The sequence below is a fragment of the Chanos chanos genome, chromosome 10 (assembly GCF_902362185.1).
Source record: "Chanos chanos chromosome 10, fChaCha1.1, whole genome shotgun sequence".
Taxonomy (NCBI): Eukaryota; Metazoa; Chordata; class Actinopteri; order Gonorynchiformes; family Chanidae; genus Chanos; species Chanos chanos.
In genome coordinates, this window is record NC_044504.1 from 17685432 (window position 1) to 17707395 (window position 21964).

The 21964-nt window shown below is 41.3% G+C and overlaps 1 protein-coding gene across 1 annotated transcript; it reads right to left on the minus strand.

Annotated features, from left to right (window-relative positions):
• Window positions 1-15699: 15699 nt before the first annotated feature.
• On the minus strand, window positions 15700-21676 carry mbip (MAP3K12 binding inhibitory protein 1). The gene is made up of 9 exons (XM_030787421.1): window positions 21524-21676; window positions 20920-21036; window positions 20573-20812; window positions 18231-18327; window positions 17774-17839; window positions 17415-17570; window positions 17032-17129; window positions 15934-15972; window positions 15700-15820 (listed from the first exon to the last, which is right to left on the minus strand). Exons 1-9 carry the CDS (start codon window positions 21674-21676, stop codon window positions 15713-15715), a joined length of 1074 nt encoding a protein of 357 aa, XP_030643281.1. The 3' UTR covers window positions 15700-15712.
• Window positions 21677-21964: the final 288 nt, after the last annotated feature.

Sequence of the window (21964 nt, forward strand, 5' to 3'; positions counted from 1 at the left end):
CTTGAATACTCATGCTTCAAAAAACTTTCAATTACAACTTCAACTGGCCTTTCACAATTCACAATTACAACTTCAACTGGCCTTTCACAATTCTTGAGAGGATACTGATTGTGATTTTACGTTCGTCGGTGAAGCGGATGTGGAGAGCGAGGCCATGGAGGAGGGACTAAGGTGTTGTAGATAGAAAAGACAATACAATTAAATGATTAACGCACCACGGGACCACCGACAATTAAAACTATTATGGAAATTAAAATGACATTATGTCACAGCGGAGAGCTGATGATACCCGTGTCGTCTTTTTAAAAGCAATTTTCATAATTCCAATAATTGAAATCATAGCATATTCATCCATTTACACGGGTGAGGGGGGCTAAGAGCGGCCACTAATGAAACGCAATCATTAGCATCCAAACAAAGTAATTGGCTAGTCCTTTATCTTCAGAGATAGGTGACAAGGCACAATCACCCCCCTCCATCAGAATGCAAAAACAAGTAATTAAACCACAGACAAAGATGAGACCAGCATGCTGCTCCTGCACGGTGCACGTTTGAAAACAGCACTGATTGCTTTGATTACAGACCTTACTGTATCCTCTGATTTTGTTTATAGATACTTTTTTTGGGGGGCGAGTTAGAGGGCCATGGGGTGGTGTCAGTGAGCTCCACCCTTGTAAAGAATCATTTTTGTTCATCTTTTTTTCTTTAAAGAATGAACCCGATAGAAAAAAAAAAACCCTATTTGGATGGCTTAAACTGAGGTGTTCAAGTGCTGGACACTCAAGGTGAACTAAAACCCTCACTATGCAACTATGTCCACTCTCAGAATACCAATGTTAGCTCCAATTTTCCCTTCAACCATAAAAAGGGGGCCATAAAAATTGAAAATGTTGCAACAAAGAGGAATATTTCTCTCTGTCACCAAATCTTCTTTGTATCTTGTTCTTCACCAGGATTTTCCTCACAGAAGACAACCGTCCATTAGAACGCTATGGGTAATGCCCGGTATGCTTCTGTGTCTCTCCTCCATTGTTTGTTGCCCAGGATAAACTTACACAGTGGCATGTTAAACAATCTCAGAGAGCTAGGTTAGGAGAAAGAGAGACAGAGAGCAAGGTAAAGAGGAGAAGCAGAGAGGTAGAAACAAAGAGAGGGACGAGGGGTGAAGAGGAGACGCTGGAGAACAGGGACGTGGCTATGGATATAAGGAGTCTGGAGAGAATGAGTGGCACCTCTTTCTCTCTCTAACCCAGACCAAGACTCTTCCAGTGGAGCTGCTCTCCTGCCTCTCACCCCTGGGGCCCCCACGGGGCTGGAGAACTTCATTAACCAGTCCAAAAAGATAGTCAAGAACATAAAGCACAAAGCCTGACACGAAAAAGAAGAAAGAAAAAAAAAAAAACATGACTATGACATCCACTTTCTCATTAACACCCTTTCTTAGACTCTTTCTACACCTTCTTCACTCCATTCTTCACTCTTTCTGTCCTCTTTGCTCTTGTCTTTTACCTTAGGGAGCATGCTAGTCTTTTTTTCTTCTGAAGGGGACTGAACAGGGGCAGTCTCCCAGGTGGGAGAGGCCGGCTGTGTTTTTTTCTCTTCTCCGCGCCACATCCAGCTCTGCGGATGAGTGCAGCTTGGACAAAGGAGATAGTAGAACAGCCCCTGACCCAGTCGTCTCCTATACCATCTCTTACACTATAACATAAAGGGCTCGCCCGCCCCCCCCCCCAACCGCACTGCCTAAAAGATGTACTTATTTATTGCAACCATCTAGGTCACTATTCCCTTTCTTTCATTTTCTCCTTCTCTAACTCTCTTTTATGCCCTCTCTCTCCTACCTATTTTCATTCCTCGACAAATAGCAAAAAAAAAAAAAAAAAAAGAAAAGTCCTTGGATTTTCTTCTTTTCCCTTTAAGAATCAATTCACATTTGTGCACACTTGTCCTGACCCTGTGATGGGCAGTTTGGGCGAGTGTGTGTACGTTCTGGTGGAGAGGTGGAGAGGTTGTGTGTGCTTGGCTGATGGTTACAGCACATTATGAAATCTCCCAGTTTTTCTCCTCATTTCACTGCACACGCTGCATGCGGAGGCCTTGCATGAATTCTAAGAGTGAAAGAAAAAGGGAAAGGTACCTCTGCTCTCTATCTCTCTGATGAAGGCATAATGCCTTTTTCTTGAGATACGCGCTAGAAGCAGCAGGTTCAGAGATCTGGTGTATTCAGGAACAGCTATTGTGAAACTAATGGTTAAAACGGAACAGTGAGGAACTTAACCGCACTATTGTGATAGTGATGGTGGTGGTCATTTGGAATCTAACAATGAGACCGTTTAAAACATCTCGATTATAATCACAGAGGTAATCAATACCCTCATTTTCTTGAAAAAAAAAAAAAAAACGCTTGACAGCAACTGTTCTGCATTCAGACACCTAAATATATTGTTCTTAAAGAATCATGAGATGGGGTCTGCGGGGCTGCCGACAACGAAACTTTGCCGTGCAGTAGGAAGACAAAGAATCCGTTATAGCCTCGTCTGCTCTACCTGCCGTTCTGAATACACTTTAATTACTGGTGATTTTCACTTGTCGGCGTTTCGCACACCTGAAACAAATGCCGGAAAGTCAGGAAAAAGCCAAAAAATGAGGAAGAATGAAGGCAAAGCGAAAAAGAAAGCTGGAAGAATAAGTTTGATTAGTGGTAGCGCTAGCGTGTATGGCGCTGCAGCACAGACCATTGTGTGCGCCGGGCATTCTTGAGTAGTGCAGCGTGTTGGACAAGCGCAAAAACAGAGAGAAAAACGTGCACGCAGGCATTCTTTAATCAAATACAGCAATCAGGAGACTGGAACCAACATTATGCCATTTACAATTCCTTTTAATTTATAATCAAAAATCGAGCCGGGGAGAGAGAAAGAGAGAGAGAAAGAGAGAGCGAGAGAGAGAGAGAGAGAGAGAGAGAGATGCAGGTCATTACATCTCTCTTTTCTGGGCCGATGAGAGCAATGAAGAATTAATCAGCAGCCATTAGGTTGTATTTACTCACCACTGTGGGGGCTGTGTTAAGGCCTGCAATCTCACCCCACCCCTCCCCCCCCCTCTCTCTCTCTCTCTCTCTCTCTCTCTCTCTCTCTCTCCCTCTTTCTCTCTGTCCTTCTCTCTCTCTTTCTCTGTGATGACCTGATGCATATTTCTCCCTGACCTCTAAATAATGGAGGTCTAATCTGAGGTAGAGGTTGAAATATGTACACTGTTGGTGCAGAGTAGGCTGATGTATGAGAGAAGCCTGAATGGAAAGAAAATGTTCCTCCAGAGCTACGAAAATCAAGATTCGTTTTTCCAAAGATTCATGACTTTGCATTTGTATGGTTATGTGAATATAGTGAACTGTGTGTGTGTGCGCATGCGTGTGTGTGTGTGTGTGTGTGTGTGTGTGTGTGTGACTGTGTGTCTGTGTGTGCGCGCACATACACACACACACACACACACACACAGAGAGAAAGAGTGAGAGAGAGAGAGAGAGAGAGAGAGAGAGAGACAGAGAGAGAGTAGACAGTCAAAGCTTTGAGACCAAGTGACTCTCTATTAAATCAGTTCCTTTAATCTCTCCTGAGCACACCCTTGGTTTGTGTTTGCCCAGGTAAACATCACTAAAAACATTTCATCCACAAATCACTCCTTTCCCCTTCCCTAGCTGTATCCTGGCAGGATGGCAAACTTCACTGAGTGCTAAAGCTCAGAGTGTGCCAAGCTGAAAGGAAACATTTTCCTAGAAGCTTCATAACTTTTTGTTAGTTCCAACTCTTATGACCAGAATGTTCTAAGGACAATTAGAAAACGTTCAGCAAAAGTAATAAAACAAATCATTTTGCCTAAAAGTATCTGTGAATGTCAAACAAAATGTTCTGGGACAAATATGTTCAGGAATAACTCAACACATTTTCAAAATCTCAACGAAAAAAAAATTGGACAGGATTTTCTTGTAACATTTATGCATAATTTTCCTATTGAATCCTGAAGAGCTTTGACAGGCTTTTGCTGCTCAGTGCCTGGTTCAGTGTGTAAGCGCAGAGGTGAGTTGAGCAGGTGAGTCGGCACTTGAAAGGCTTGGCACCGGTGTGCCACGCCATTACGGCTCAAAGCCTTTTTAAACATCTGATAACAGCATAAAAGAACCACTGGCACACACTCTGTGGCCGGTATGAGCAAACAGTTAATGATATTTACTCTAGATTACCAGCTCTCTCCGCTGAATCAGTCTGCTAGAGAGAGAGAATGAGAAACACAGGGAGGGGGGAGAGGGAGAAGAGAGAGCGAGTGAGAGAGAGAGAGAGAGAGAGAGAGAGAAAGAGAGAGAGAGAGGGAAATCCACTTTGTTGTTTATATGTTTGTTGGGTGTGCCTAAGGTGAGATGGAATGTGTCACCTTTTGGTAAATCATTTGCCCGAATCTCTGTGTGAACGTCATCTCGGCTGGTATTTAGCATTTGTGACAGAAAACTTTATTCGACACAAATTCATTTGTTTTGTCCATGAAGGTCTATGGACTGTTATTGGATTAAAATGATAGCCTCTTTAATTACACATGTATGATACTTAATGCGTGACGCACATAAGATTTAATAAAAAGGCAAGGCAAAATAATGTTCTTTGATTGCTCTTATAAGCAGTTTTATTTTTTATATAAAAGCTACATTAAAAAATAGGTATCCCTCTCTGAAAGGATAGGGCAAGATAATTCAAAAATGGAAAGAGACAGAGAGAGATAGAGAGAGAGAGAGAGAGAGAGGGAAGGAAAAGATGCAGAAGGAGCTCACAAGACTAAAGCACCGCACAGGACTGAACCACAGGACAAGAGGGAGTGCAGGAGGTAAAGGAAGAAAAGTACATACCTGTAAACATCCACCACCAACGCTGCCCCACCTCAACAGCTCCACCGCAAACTATGGGTAGAAAAGTGAACAAAGTGATACATACACACTACTTCACTCAGGGTACCCTGTTGCTGTGGGTAAACCCTGGATCCGCTGTGGATTCAGGATGCATAGATAAACAGATAGCTAAAATTCGAGTAAGAAAGGAATCAGTAATAAATATTTTTGTTTAAAAAAAAAAAAACCTCATTTCAAAGTAAAGTGGTATGTTGAGTGATATGTAAATATTAATCATGTTTGATCTGTAAACAAAAACATGCATGTAAGCATTTGACAATTCAAAGTCTCTTGCTAAGCAGTACACCACTGCACATGTGCATATTAATACTTCTATGAAATATGTTGTACACCATTCAGGGCAGAATCAAGCCGTTATTCACCAATTTAAAACATCAGCAGGTGTCACTTTATTACACAGACAAACCAAGAACATAAACACACACACACACACACACACACACACACACTCCCCAACAGCTATAATTTACTGGCCTTTAGAGTGCATTCAGTTACCTACATGCTGATGGCCTGATTTCCAAAGCAGGTTAAAACTTCAAGCCAAGTCACAACTGCCTCTGGCCCCACTGTTCACCAACACAGTTAAAACAAAGGAATAATAAACAGTGGCAAAGAGAATAATTTGATGAACCCTTTTTTATGAGAACCTGAGCTAAAGGGACTTGCAGTTTATGACATTGTTACCATCTTGCCAAATATCAAACGAAAGGAAAATCTGAACCAAAAAGTCAAATGAGTCTTAGTGTGAATGTATACAAGTATTCATGCAAGTATTTATTCTTGATCTAAGAGGGACAAGAAAAGCTATGTCGCTCTGATCTTTCAAAACTGTTGTCTTAGCAACCAACAAGTAGCTTCACTGGTTGAGGGCGCCGGGCTGCAGAATTAAAAGGCAAACAGAGGCGGAAAGCTTAGTGATTAAAACTGACAGAAGTGACTATTTACACTGTGAGAGCACAGAGCAAGTGCTCTGGTGTATCAAGTATTCTCCAAGCTCACCCTATGCACAACTTAACATGTTTTTCCCTCTTTAAAAACCTCCCTGAAGCCCTCTCCAGACTTCCACTCTGAGCTGCCACTTCTTTGCCTGTTCTTTTAGCCAGTCCCGGGTGGACATAGGTGGAGCACCTAAAATTATATCAGTGAAATGATAAGACGTTCTGATGGTTTTAAGGAAGAAATCGCTGTACCAGTAGATTAAATGTTTGTTCACTTACTTTACATAGAAACCTGATGAAACCTACCTCTGAATTAAGAATTTAACTGAACATGTATTTGGTTCTGGTGTGAGGTTGCATGATGTCTGCAGTGACGTCACTGCCATCTCTTACATCACTAGTGTTAATAGTGTCACAGTCATCTCATGATACACCAACACACACACACACACACACACACGCCATGAGCTTAACAAGACAAATTCGTTATCATCACACTGCAGCATATCTGTCTGAAAGCCTTTGTAAGATGAGCCCATACTCCTTATTGCTGGTATTTAAAGATCAAGTTGAGAGGTGACAAGGTTTATGTAGCGCAGATTCAAACCTCTGTCGCTGGTGATAGAAAATTAAATTAATGCCATCAGAACAATATATGAAGTTACAGTACATTCTCCTCAAAGTTTACTTTTGTTTTATTCTGTGTCTTTTATGTGAAGGCCTTTCTAATCAGTCACAGGACAGAGTGGAATTCTGATCATACCATGAGACTGAATGCGTTCATGGCATACATTCATCTGGGCTTATGGCTATTGTCTAAGTACATCGGTTACAGTGCTGCTCTGGGAGCCAAATTGTGGGCGTAACGTTGATAAAGTGGCCTACTTAATTGCTTATCACTGTATCTACCATTTATACAAGCAAGTGTTCAACGTTCTATTTGTTTGATCGCTTCGTTCAAAGGAAAACCGTTGGTTCTCGGTATTCAGGCATTTGTAATGCTAAAGAGAACCACTCGGTTTTTCGATTTACTCGCCCATGAGATGCTTACATTTTTTTTTCATTCAGGTGTCTCAGCATCATTTGCTACTCCATGTTCAAAGAACACACGTCTCTCTCTCACGCTTCTGTGTGGCTGGCACACAGACGTTGTCTCCCTCACAAATACGGCTGTAGACGGTTCCGTAAACCGACCCTGAAGAACCGCAGCTGATTTGCGCTAGAACGTGTAATTTTCTCATTTCCTCTGCAAGCTCTCGGCCCTACACCAATTAGCGCGGGGCTGTGACCTCAGCTACGCAAGCACGACACGAGAGAAGATGCTGTAATGCACGCCATGTGGGATTTCAATCAGACGCTCCCTCTCTTCCACCCATCAAATCATTTCAATATACATAATTCATACACCTGCGACAGGATCTGCTTTAAAACGACACTTCTATGGCATGGAGAGTATGATTATAGATTAATTTGGCAGTTCGTCATTGTTTCATTAAAAGAAAATCTAGCATTCCTCCTTTTCCGTTTTCAGATTGGTGCCACTGAGGGAGCGATGTTTCTACTGCTCAGGCCTGCCTGTAGGCGCATATATTAGGCCCGCACTTTTTCTATGGATGCTTGGGTTGTATGCACGCCTGCCTGTCTATAAGAATAATTATTATGACTTTTACACCACCATCACCTCATGAGGGACGTGGCCTTGTTCCTCTTGACTAAACTACTGGAGGTGAGAGGACTTGTGGTGACAGTGCACTTGCTTGCTGTATAAATAAAGAAGACTCCTGCCCTTTATGTACTTTCTCCCGCATCTTACACTCCAGCTATCCAGATAATGGATGATGGTCTTATGTTTTCACACTCTCAGTCTGTAATTCTGCCAGTCTTCCAGAATATTATACTGTTGCACATTTCAGTTCAGTGATAGTAAAGGCAGACATATCCTTTTTTTTTTTTTTTTTTGAGCGAAATCAGTTTCCACTGTTAGGAGCTCTTTGGAGAGTGTAAATCTGGCCGTATAAATCTCTTGGTATAAACCAAAAAAAAAAAACAGAGAATAGCAAAATGCTTTCACATCAAGCACTTTTTCTCATCACATTTTTTAAAAATCCACTCTAACATAATTCAGGTCAGAAGTCGCGAACAAGTCAGAAGTCTCACGCATGAGCATGGTTACCAATGAGATTCAATGTATCTCACCAGTACTAACAGCTGATCAGTTCCAAACCTGGTAATGTGTGTGTGTGTGTTTATGTGTGTGTGTGTGTGTTAGCAGGCAGCTCTTGGTCTCCTCCTCTCATTGCTAAGAAACCATCCATTCTGTGAGTAATCAGAGCTGTGCCTCCAGGAACCCAGCCAACCCTCTCATCCTCAGCCTTCTCAAGAGCCGCTTTAATTAACCATCATACCACAGATGGGATCGATTTTTACCTCCCTCTCTCTCTCTCTCTCTCTCCCTCTCTCTCTCTCTGTCTCTCTCTCTCTCTGTCTGTTCCCAACTCTTACTCTCTTACTCCCTTTTTTTCTCTCCAAATCTCTCACTCAACCCCCACCTCTCCCCCACCCCCCCCCATGTCTTTTTCATATCCCTCTCTCTACAGGTTCTCCCATTCCCTTTTTAGTCTGCCCCTTGCACTCTCTCTCTCTCTCTGTCTGTCTCTCTCTCTCTGTCTCTCTCACTGCTGCTGCTGCTTTGCTGTCCTCCTCTCTCCCATACACAAGTCCCATAATTGGACTGGAACGGTGCCAGGGCTCTAGTCCTGCAGTCTGCACGTTTCCCCCCAGCCCCGGCCTCACCTGCTCAATACCTTATTAGTGTCAGGATCTGTGGAGAGCCACTGCGGATTAACTAGAGAGATATGAGATTGATTTCTGCCCCTGCAGATGAAATTGGGTTTGGTCCTTGTATGTGTGTGCGTATGCCTGTGTGTGTGTGTGTAAGAGAGAGTCTGAGAGTGAGAGCAAGAGAGTGAAAGCCACAGTAAGTACTTACATACTCAGACGAGAGAGTACGGTTTTCCACGTACGGGAGTGTACCTGTGTGTGCATGTTGTAGTGAAGAGAATGACAGTTTACTCATTTTCTATTGGAGAATCTAAATTGGTTTTGTTCACTTCTCTAGATTAATTTCTATGTATGTATGTATGTATGTATGTATGTATTTACTCATATGTTCTCCCATCAAGGGTAGCACATTTCAGTTCACCAGAACAAGAAAACAAAAAGCCTCAGTTGAAAATTCTGATCTCTGATTCTAATCTGCAAGGCAATTGTCATGAAAAATGACCTGTTCCAGTGTGTACGCTCCCTTTGGCTTTGGTGTAAGCAGCATGCTATTGATTATTCATGAGATCTGTATGGCTTCTGAGCTACTCGTGGTGTCAAGGAGTTTAGACGGGAGGCCTATTGGGCAAGAGATTAACGTCTCTTTTTGAGAGATAGGTGGTTTTGTCAGGAGGGTGTGGGTGATCACATGCCTGTGTCCATATAGCACAGCTGAAGGAGAGTTATCAGCCTGGCCCTGTATCTGTTTGTAAATAGTGGGGGGTGGGGTAGATTTGCTCCTCAGGTAGAGCTGGGTAGGTATTACTCACATTAACAAAGTCCTGTGAGGCCAGGTGTTTGTTTTTATTTGTTCCACGTTTACATTTTCAAGACCGTTTCTACACATGGCGTTACACTTTTTTTCTTCTACGTGCATGTTTACCATATAGTATCATACACATATATATTACTCATCAATTTCTTCAAGATGACTAGCAAGCTAACACTTAAATGCACAAGCAATCTCAATGCATATTTGTGTTAACATTCAGTTAATATTCAACTTGGGATATCTACAGGTGTACAGTAGAGTGTGTGTGTGTGTGTGAGTAAGTCAGCTGCTGGCTTGGAGGCAGAGTGGGAGCTTATTGAGGTATGATTTGCTCCTCCTGTGGCTGGAGTGTTTTTGTCAGAGTGTGGCCCTCTGTGATTGCCTCCTCGTCACCAGTGTCAACCGAGGATAATGCTATGGCCACCCTCGCCTGAGCAAAAACAGCATCAACACAATCCAATTTCTCTTCTCTGTGCAAAGATGGAATAATTTGCTGGCAGGGGAGGACACTGTGGGCTGCCCAGGCAAGCATCTGAAGCCTGGCAAAAAAAAAAAACAGCTATCACCTGAGGAATTGGGCAGAAGGTATTTCATGTCAACCTTACCCTTGCAACAAGAGCGGCCAGAGAGGGACTATTGCTCACGAATGCATCACAAGGGAGATAGACATGGGGCAAATCGAGGAGCCAAACTGGCAATCAGGTCAAAAGCACAGGTTTAAATGACACATGAGACATGTAGCTGTGCAGATTGCAGATCTAGTAAAAACAAGATTGCTCACACAATCTCAAATGCTTGACTGTAAGTAGCAGCCACAGCCAATTTCAAAGTAATTTGTTCAACTCAAAGCATATTTGGCTCGAGCCGTGGCTACAAAAGATTAAATCGAAACAAGACATGGCGATTCATAATTAATGTCTTCAGAGCCAACTAAACAGGGCTGCTACCAATTCAACAAAAATCTAACTTTATCCATTGTGACAAGAAAAAAAAGATAATTAGAAACTGAGAAACAGCAACAAAGCATTTGCAGAAAGTGCCAGAAAGTTCTGGGAAATTACATGGGTTCCCCTGACAACTGTTAACTAGCATAAATGCTTAATTAGTCTCAGGTGTGGTGCTTGCAGCTCTGCCCTGTTGGCGCATGGTGCTAGTGTCGTCAGGGCAGAGCTCACAAGTGATTTGTGTGGATGCTGGCGAGGTGGGGGGTTAAAGTGGTGACAGTGAAAAGGCGTGGGGTGGGGGGTGGTGAGGGAGGGGGGGGGGGCTTCGGCAATCAGCCCGAGGAATGGGGCTGGGTCTCAGGTGGGCCCTCAATACTGAGTGTAGCAGAGATTAGAGCTCACACAGGGCCCTGCATAGGACTCAGGTGTGCTGCCTGATATGGCTGCATAAGAGCTCTCAGGAATGATGTGTGTGTGTGTGTGTACATGTGTGTGTGTGTGTATGTATGTATGTATGTGTGTTTCAAGATAAACAGATTTATAGATTGAGTTAGATTATTCAGGAGGGAGAAAGAGTGTGTAACTTGAGCACTTCACACTATCCTTATGCATCACAAGCAGTGGGATAAGATTACATTTGTTTTATTTTGGCAGCATCAAAATATATTTCAGAGGACCATATCAAACCTTAAGAACTGTGGAAATAAGTACTACTGCTAACAAAATGAACAGTATCATTCAGAATAATAGTACTGATTGAAATAAGGTTGAAAATCAAGAGATACTGTTTGGGCAGTGTTTTGCACTGCAGAGGCTGTAGTCTTCAAGAGTAGCCTAAACAGAGCTCTGAGCATTTATAAGCATGGTCTTTTTGAGCAGTCTGAGAGAGTGTATGGCCGTGAAGGTGTTACATCGATGGGAGTGTATGGGTGTGTGCGTGCGTGTGTGTGTGTGAGGTGCAGAGATCTATGGCCATCCAGCAGGGGGGGTTGGCAGGCAGTGGTGAGGCACTTACATGGGGCTGTGTGACTAAGTGTCTCATCAGCATCCTACTCAGGCAGCAGGCCCACGCTCGCACTGCGCCCGGACTTGATTGTAATTGCCTGAATTCGGCTCCCGCTGATCCATCTTGGCAATATAACTGCACATTTTAACCCCAGCGAGCCTAGACACCACCGCATAGCTCTGGTAGTTTGAGAGAGAGAAGGAGAGAGAGAGAGAGAGAGAGAGAGAACCTTCACAACCCCTGTGCTTGTTTGGATAAGCGTGTGTACTTGCACTCCTTATCCATTGCATTTTCATAAAAAAAAATGTAGCAGGGAAACAGCTGTCACACATACAGACAGACACACAGAAGTTAGAAAAGGATCTAAACAGAAGCTGCTAGATTGTTTTAAAATCGAGTAGAACAGGCATTTAAGTGTTATTATTTTTATCATTATTATTATTATTATTATTATTATTGGTGGTGGTGGTAGTAGTAGTAGCACTACTGTGTTAGTTACAGGTGGTTTAATCTTTGCATTAAATTCACATGAATTTAATCCATAATTTAACGTTTTGTATTCCATTTGTTATAGAACAGCATTCTTTCATAAGAATTAAAATAAATGTGATACTAGATTGAAGCATAATGAAGCTAATAACAGTAATCTGTCAGGACAAATGCTTTTGGCTGGACACATATACTCCTTAAACAAATGCACACACAGACATATACATAGGCGTGTCATTTCCTTCTTTCTCTTTTTTTCTTTTCTGTTCTTTTTTTGAATAATTAAAGTCTCTCGAGAAAATAATCTGAGGATATGTATTTGGGTGAGATCTTTCATTTTTCTATGTTCACTGACAAAAAAACAAAATAAAACAAAACAAAAACAAAACTGACTGCAGGTTTCCATTAAAATCTGTAAGAAAGCGAGGTTGATTGACTTCCTGGTGCATGGCAGCGGAACCATGTGAGTCCAGATGAGCAGGGTTAACTTCAGAACTCCCCTGCAGAGCTCCTCACCCTGTGATAATAGCTGCTGGCGTAATGAAGAGCAGACTGGTAACCAACAGGTGGTCCTTTTTAAAGAGCCCAGGCTCTGCACTCAGGACCGAAAAAACTGCCATGCTAAAATGTGTCAGAATCTAATGTTCTGCAGAATGAAAAACCTGTTTTCTCCCCTTTGTTCCCTGCAAGAGATTCAGCCTTGTTCCTCATTGTTCCCTTCACAAACGAGCAACAGTCTTTTTTGACACAGAGCCACGACTGAATAAAGACTGAGGGTGACTAGTCAGGAGAGGGGGAAAAAGGTGCCTCTCCCTCCTTTTTTTAAAGGGGTTGAAGCCCATTAAGAGTTTGTGGGTTATGAATGGTTATGAGTCTCTCCCTCTCTTCCACTCACAATATGGTGGGGATCCTTGTAAAAAAAAAAAAAAAGAAAAAAGAAAGAAAGAAAAAGGGAAAAAAAAAAACGGGGAAAAAAAAACCGAAAAAAGAAAAATATCCAAACTGGCTTTTTCAAGACTGCCAAGAGGTCTTAATCACATATGGCAAGAGCATGAGAGATAGCAGTGAAGAGAGGGGGGAAAAAAAAAGAAAGCGTGTGATGGAGGGAAGCCAGTGAAGGATTTATGCCGGAAGTACCATTTTCTACAGATAGAATGGCCCACTGTTGTGGAGTGGGTGGGAGTGGGAACTTAGCAAATCCTCAAGGATTTCCAAACTCACCAAAGTCACTTAAAGAATTACTGTCAGCAGATTCATCACTGATCCTTAATGCAAAAGAGCTTCACAACAAAAGGTCATTTTATCTGAAATTAAATTTGGGGGAGCCCTTAATGCTGTTGATCAGCCGCATCCTCAGGAGTTAATGTTGGGTACCGTCCATTCTGCCATACCTGGAAACAATGTCTGGAACAGTACTCTCACGAGTGCTGAACAGCACTGAACTGTGCTGCCATGCCCTCCAAAACCTTAAAAAACCTTGGCCACATCCTGCATCCAAAAATCCTACAAGCAAAATTACAAAAGGTGAAAAATAATGAGATATTTAGTGAGAGGTACTTCACCTGCTTATTAGCCTGTATGCTATGCTCAATGACCATGGGAGGGATGGATCCTGGCTAGCCATAGCGCAGAACAAAAGGCCCTCATTCACATCCATAATCTTTTTGTTATACTCAGACCAATTTGTTCCCATTAAAACACATAAGGGGGCCTGAAGCTGAGACAAAAGCTGCTAGTGAACAATGGCAAACTCTCCATTTGCATTGTCACGCCGCTCAAGTGCCTGCCTCCCATGGTGCCTTGCGGGCATTTTGCGGGCTAAGAAATATGTGAAAGCCAAAAGACGAAGCAAAAGACAGCTAAAGAGCACCTGGAGGGGAAAGCCTTACCCCTCTGTTCTCTGGATGAAGGAGAGATTCTGTACAACGCTTATGTTTTGACAACCCTCAGTCAGGCTTATTCGATTATCTGTCACAGTGGAGAGGTTCAGGTTTTCAATGTATTAACAACAAGAAAAGCAGGAAAAAGAACAAAATTACAGTAAAAATGAATTGAGCATTAATTCCCCATCATCATACGTGAGTAATTTTATGATTTTATACTTTGGGAGAGCAGTGGTACAAAAAAAAAAAAAAAAAATCTAATTATATATAAAAATGTAACCCCTTCTGTCAATGATTTGTGCACATTTTCAAACCCCGGTATTAATGTTAAAAACACATTAACTCACCTATAGTGGTCTGTTATTACAGAGCTGCTGGAAAAAAATACACTAGGTCTATTACCTAACTCCAACTACATTTAAGACTTTCCTACAAAAGGCCATCTATATATATATATACACACATATACACACACACATACATCCTGAAGCGCCAGTTAGAATTCTTATTGCCATGAGTTGAGTCTCATGAATGCATTTTTTATGTATTGTCTTCTTTTTGACACTATTTATGGTCATTGTGACATGTCAAAAGAAAGAAAGGTCATACCAAATGATACTGTTTTGTGCTTCAACTGCCAATCAAATCATCAGATAACTAAGGAACTCATTTGTTAATTCTGCTATGGATTGTAATTTGATCGATTCTGCAGTGAACATATGGACAAAAGATTATTTTCGCTTAAAAGTGTTCATATATTACAAACATGCATAGATCTGTACATAATATCTTGAAATATGTCTCTGTGATTTTCCTGATAATTAGATATGGCTGTTAACAGAGGGTATTGAACAAGTGGTCATTATAAGCTCTAGGATGAATAACCAAGAATGTCCTACCACACGGGCTTTGGCTCAGAAGAAAAGGGGCAATTTTCCGCCTTAATTCCCAGTTGAGACCTGGAGGAACTGAGCAATCAGGTCATTTGTTACAAACACAGGCCGCTCAGGCATTCTGAGCACACACTGTCTGCCACGCCGCAATTACACACGCAACCGACACAAGACACAAATACAGCCACGGACAGATGGCCAGAGTCAGGTCCTTAAGAATACATTTTGATTGGCATGTTCATATTCATATTGTCAGCATATCATGCATATTACCGAGTATGTATAAAATTCATTCAAATTTGTGAATTTTCACCTTAAAAAAAAATAAGGATATTACATGAAAATGATTTCAATCTTTGGTCATACAGGTAATTTAACAGTTTGGGTAGCAAGTATTTGTTTTGTCGGTTTATCCTGCAAGTCAGAGGAATTTTATGAATTTGAGCAGTTTTTTTGTCACACGCATTAAGAGAAATATGCTGTCTGATAGTAGTGGGATGTGACTGAAAGAAGCTGAATGAATAATTACAATTCTTCCACTGAGATACTGTCCCTGATCTGTTTTATATCTTTATGTCAAGAGCCAACATTCTTGTGACGTGAAGATGTTTGTCTGTTTCCAACAGAAAAACCTTGAGATTTTCAGGCCATGCTTAAAGTGAATCTGTCTGGGTGTAAAACAGACTTACAGTGTAATTACATGAGTTAAGACGTCCCACTTTGGAAAGAACCAAATTATTTTTCCACACAAAAGAAAATTTATTTACAGAAGAAAAATTACAAAAAGAACACACATATCATGTGTTTCAATTATAAGACATCTAGTGCCCCAACATACACCTGTAAACTAAAAAGAGGCTCTACAAAACAAGCTTTTATTAATATATACATCACAAAATGATCAGCATGTGCAACAAAATATGTCCTCTCAGCTCAGTTTGAACAGAGAGCTGACAATAAAGATACAGACGTGATGTCTGAGAGTGTGTGTATGTGTGTGCAAACACACACATCATTCAATAGGGAAAATCCCCTGCTTCTGTGGATCGTAACTCACTCACTCTGTTCAGCAATGCATTTTTGACAGCACTGATCTTCCCATCCAACTCAGACAGGCTGTAAGACTTCAAAAAAAAAACAAAAAAAACAAGAAAAAACAAGCCCAGTCAGTCCTGAGATCTTGAAATTACTGCTGATATTCATTAAATGACTTACACAGTTCTGAAGAACAACTTACCTGAGAAACAGAAGGTTTGGGTCTTTTGTGCAGGTAATTCTGAAAAAAATCATGGGGGGGGGGAGTCCATATTAAACATTTGCTTAACTTGTCTAATGCTGAAACAGACAGTGTCTTCAGAGAATTTAACACACTTTCACAGGCATATACACCTACTAGATATATGTGGGCCAACAAACATTTTGTCTCTGAATTAAAAAAAAAACTAGCATAATATTAACTTTTAGGTAAAACATTAAAAACAAAAGAAACAGTAGTGAGAAAGATAGCTCTCAGAAAGATTAAACATTCCCTTCCCTCCATAACTTCTGCCATCCAACCATCTCTGAGAAGAAGCCTGTCCACTCTAGCACTGAACAGAAGCTGGCCAAGCCCACTTCTTTAAGCAGGAGGTTGTCTATGTGGACTCCCCCCCCCAGTACAAGCTTCTCTGATCTACTCTGTCCACTGACTTTCATCTGCTTTTGCCTCCTGTGACCTGTCTTGATCTCAATCAGCACATGCCGTATGAAAAGTGGACACATTTGGAAAGCAGATGACTCCTCATCAGCCTTCCTCTCTAATTAATTCACTACTGGACTTGCTAAGAGCAGAGGCACAAAGTAAAAAGATCAGCATATTCTACAGGGCACTCTATTTCTCTCACTGTCTACACACACACACACACACACACAAAAGAACATGGAAATCAGCTAGCTCTCAGCTCAGCACTGAGTTAAGCAGAGCCAGTGTGAGGAGGCGTAGAATGGCTCAAGAGCACTTACTCAGCTAACTTTGATGGGCTACAATCTGACATGGATAACAAATTCTGAAGAGGTAGGTAGGGGGGAAAAATCACTCATATCAGCTTTTAATGGCTTTAGAGAACTCTCTGTGTATTGAGTAGGGGGAAGGGGGGAAAAAAAGCAAACGCAGAAACCAAAAGTCAGCAGGACGACAACAATATATTTTAGAGCTTAAGAGCGATGACTCCTTTTGTCGAACTGTCTGCCCGCCACGCAGACATTGCAAACTACAGCCTTCTCGTACATCAAAGATGTCTTTGCAATGTCTTTCCAACTATTTCTACCCTCTCCCATCACCAACCCCACTACTCACAGTGGACTGGAAATACTCTGGAGAAAGACCTTCCAGCTCAAGAATACGATCTTCCAGCTTCTTCAGCCGCTGGTACACACTCTGAGGAACCGGGCCCGCTAGAGGACAGAGGCAAAAAGGTCCTTGTGGCTAAACCTTCATTGTTTTTCACACACTCCACCAAAACGAGCAGTGATGTTTGAAACAGTCATTCAAAAATTCATGTCAGAATTGTCAACTTGAAGAAAGACACCTGATTTGGATGATCACAGTGGGTTTTTTTTTTTTTTTTAAACAGAAATATTGTTCACATTAAAAAAAATGATCATTTGGTTAACTTTGTGCAAAGTCTGATTGTAACTTCATATCACGTGACTAAATAACATTTCATAGCGTGTGCTAACCAGCAGGGAGCTTCAGATGGGCTTCTATGTTGTGGAGGCGTTCTTCAATGGCGGGGTTTCCGCAGTCTCTGTTGAGTGTGACCTGCTGCTGCTGTTCTCCTGTCTCAGGCCGGCCCCCTCTGGTCTGTGGTCCATACGTATTCACCACCCGCGTCACTACAAAGTAAACCAGTCGGTTCATCAAAGACAAACACACAGAATGTCAACATTATTCATTCACACCCATTTACTTCAACTAGTGAACACAGCTTGGCTATCCAAATATGCTCCTAACAATGTATTTAAATGTCAAAAAAAAAAGTCATGTGGACAATGCTGACGAACAGAAATGAAACATAACGTAAAACAGAGTTTCTGACCTTTGACATGACTTTTGAAACCAGGATAAGGTGTAAAGACAGCATCAGTCCTGGCACAGCTGTTTTCTGAACCAAAAAAACAAACAAACAAACATGAACAAAGCTTTGACTGAACCAATTTAGTTTCATATTGCTGAAAACATAAATAAAATAACGATTCTCAACATTATAATGCTTCTGGGCGTCCTCAGCAGTATGCACCAATTAGCATCCTAAAACGCCACCCACGCCACCGCCGGTTCATTGAGTAAGAGAACGAAGCTGTTGTACTGAGTCAGGTATGAAGCCCCTTCTGCCACACTCTGTCTGTGTAGCTCAGCCTGACCTCTCGCCTGTGCAAATTAGCACTCTCCCAAACATTGGCAATCTCTGTGCACCCCTCCTCTCAATTCCACCTCCCACGTACACCTACCCTACCCTACCCCACAGCCTGTTTTCAGTGCACTCCCTTCCTTACCCTGATTACAGTCGATCACGTTGCAGAACTCCCGCACATTGTTTTCATTGATTTCCAGCTGTTTGCGCTCTATAAATGCAGATATCCTTCTATCAATCTGAGCAAGAGAGAGAGAGAGAGAGAGAGAGAGAGAGAGAGAGAAAAAAAGAAGAGAATGTGTGAGAGACAAGACAATGTTTGGTGGGCTGACAACCTTTTCAAACAAATCAATCCATCCCCTTTTTTTTGTTTTTGTTTTTTTCTGGGGGGGGGGGGGGGGGGGGGGTTGTAATAAGGCGATGAGAGTTCTAGAGGCAGTATGCCAACGCCAAGCACAGTTATTCCAAAATTCAAAACATTTTTGACCCTTCAGCCTCTCAAACAGTAGAGAATGTTCTGTCTATTGTAGTGACTGTAAATAAATAAATAAACAATACAAATAAAGGCTTTCTTGTTTTTCACCCACATACAATTTCAGTGAGTAATGAGCATCCACTTAATACTGTAGCAAGGGCCTCGACCTCTTTCAGAGACTCTTCAGCAGTGAGGTAGTTTGAATCGGAGAGTGAGGGAAAATTCAAGTAGCCCTCCATTTAGCTGCAATGTGTTATCAAACCCAAATCAAGCATCACAATAATTAAATCAATGTATGTAAGAACAACAAGGGCTGATTACATGTAGTTAGGGAACAGGTAACACTGGACAAATTACCTCTGATTGCTTTTAAATTGCCCAACCTAATGATCAACCTAAGGTCACCATGGAAATTGAAAGCATGACCTTTCAAATACTGCCGATTCCCAAGCTCTTGTCTGTTCCATGTTCGATGTCGTGTTTAATGACTGTTTGTGTAGACTTGGGAGAATGAGACGCAAAGCAAACATTAAAACTGCGGTTCAGCAGCAGAGCAGAATGAGTCCAGTTCTGGTCTAATATCTGTGTAATACATCAACAGCCTAGAGGCTACACAGTTTTGTAAAATTTGGGTTTGATTTTAAATGTAGAGGAAAAGACTGACAACGCTTAATTTTAATAAAAAAATGTATCATAACTACAACAACCTTCCACACCAAATATGAGTACTGAGATAAACAATTTACAGAATGAGCACCTCTGCAGAGTGTACTGATAAGTAATGTGGTTCTCTAGACCTGACTTAGTCCTGTTCCCAGTAGAAAGAAATAACTGGGCCTAATTATTTATTTCCTCAGTAAATACAAATACAGTAGATCTTTAGTTTTGTAATGAACACATATATCATTTTAATGTCTTACCTTTTAAACTGAGATATGACATAGGCCTAACTGAGTTGAAGGTTTTAGTACAAAAATAACTTGTTTCCCTCTACCAAAGTCAATTAATGAAGCAAACTCCTGAAGTTTAGGTAAGAACAGGTTTTTTTTGTTTTGTTTTTTTTTAAAAAAGGAAAAGCTGGTGGACCTGTCTTTTCTTTCAACAAACAAATTGTCACCTGTTCTCCCTCAGCAATAGCTGAGTCTGAATGAATAGGTCAACAATGTCACCATGTATTTTCACTCAGTACTGAGAACAAGAAGAGACTAATTTAATAGAAGCAGTCCTCAAGGGGAGACTAAGAAGTTAGAGAGGATGTAATGAAAAATCAGGCAAATACAAGTGCACTGCTGGAGTTAAGTAGACCAGAATGAAACCGAAGGGTTAACAAAAAATGTGCCAAAATGGTATAATAACTTGGAAGATATAACATAAAATATGAGCAGACGGCATGTTGTCACCTCTATCATTTTTTCTCCTTATTCATAATAATTAAAACATTCATATGAAATCCCATGGTTAATGGAGGACCCCGTCATGGTGCACATGGGAAGAAAAAGTATATTCTAGAGGTTGAAGTGGATGAAGAATAATAAATGGCTATGAAATGAGTGACTGGGTGCAGTAGCCACAGAATAGCAGCCATGTTTTTCCTGTGTGGTTTTTCCCTATGCAATGTTCACCCTGTTATATCTTCCTAGAAGTACCCCTGGTGATCTGCTAAGTCATGCTGTCCTGTAAATCGTCAAGCCCTTTCTAGAAGGATTTCCCAGTAAATCAGTAGGAACTGATGTTAGACAAGTTTGTACATGTAAAGATAACTACACATGTGACTGTCCATAAAACATTACCTAATCCAAACAGTCAGACAACAGCAACAGTGTTGCTGGAACTGGAAAAGATCCAGAGTGTTGTGAGGTAGCATGACAAGGCCAGTGTCCCATATTACGCATCAGATTTTTGGATTACGCTGAAAGGCAGTCCACATTACGTTAAGATGCATCTTCAGATCTGATCCCCTGTGCTGAGTTCTCTCTGTTATTAAACAAGAACTATAGCTAAGGTTTTACCTCAGACTTGCCAGCCTTGATCTGAACAATGTTGTCATCGACCTGAGGCTGTGTCTTATGGCTTTCCTCCTCAGCTGTGCTTTGATGTGCAGTAGGTGGGACACGTTCTGAGCCTGTAACCATCCCTTCCTCAGATGATGTCACACTCATTTCTTTCCTCTGATCTGTAGAGGTCACAGCAACTGCAAGCATAGACTGACTCTCAGCTTCCACAAGTTGTTTGACATTTACAGACAGTGTCTGAAAGAGAATTAAATAAAAACAACTGAAAAAAACGAACTATGTCTTTGTAAAAATTATATACGTAAAAGACACATGCTAATATGATAAAGCTAATGTTCATTTACCTGTAGTCTAGAGATGTGCTTCTGCAGACAAGTGTACACGTGTGACGGCTGCAACGTTGAAACGTCAGCAGAGCTGACATTGACAGAGATGTTCAACACATCTGCACCTACTTTTAACTTGACACCAATGAGGACAGAGAACACGTTATAAACACCCTTTTCATCACGCCATAAAACTGTTGTTTAAACAGTATCATCGTCAAAAGGTTTCAAGTATCGATAAGTTACTGCAAAACACTGTGCAGTAACTATTTGTTTCAATGAAAATCACAGCATTAAAGGAAAATCTGAAGGAAATACAGCCGCTGAATTAGAAGTGTCGTATAAAGTGTTTGGCTGAGCTCGTCATATGGTATCCAGTAACGCTACTTAAGGCAGAGGATAAGCAGATGTTATGGCTACGGTAGTCAATGCTTATCCCTAGGTAAACAGAATAAACTTTTCAAGCCATAAATGTTTTTAACATTGCGGTGTTGCTTGTTTCAAGTGTATGTTCAAGTTTTACTGCAACATAAGATAACAGTATCTGACCATTCGGAACATCTGAGTCGCCAGATCCACTACAGCAATTCTTTAATGCAAACGAACGCTTTATGTGACTGACCTCGGAGCCAAAATCTGTTAGCGAATTAAGCAAAGCACAAAAACAGTCCCTTAATGAAGTTGTATCTCGTCTAACGGCGGAATTCTTTTCAGTGCCTGGCTCATTTTTATTTTCAGGACCACAATCTCCATTCGTCTCTCCCGTCGCCGCCATTGCAATCGCGAAGTAAAAGTCACCGCTGATTGGTGGAACGTACGTTTGACGAGATTACATCACTACCGGTAAAGCAAAGACGTCATATGTGGTTTTGTATGGTATTTTGCTCTGAGAGAGTACTCGCCCTTGTGAGTTTTGCCGTTGCTGAATCGATGTAAAACAGCTAGACACTTTTCTGTATGGAAATGGACAAAAATATCGCTCGATATATTATTTTATTTATTTATTTATTTTACATGGGACAGATAGATAGATAGATAGATAGATAGATAGATAGATAGATAG

Excerpts from the sequence above, each read along its gene's own strand:
- mbip (XM_030787421.1), bottom strand. The coding sequence starts at position 21,676 with ATGGCGGCGACGGGAGAGACGAATGGAGATTGTGGTCCTGAAAATAAA. Across the intron at positions 21,037-21,523 it reads TAACAGATTTTGGCTCCGAG|TTAAAAGTAGGTGCAGATGT; the intron begins GTCAGTCACATA and ends ATTGGTGTCAAG. Across the intron at positions 20,813-20,919 it reads AGCACATCTCTAGACTACAG|ACACTGTCTGTAAATGTCAA; the intron begins GTAAATGAACAT and ends ATTCTCTTTCAG.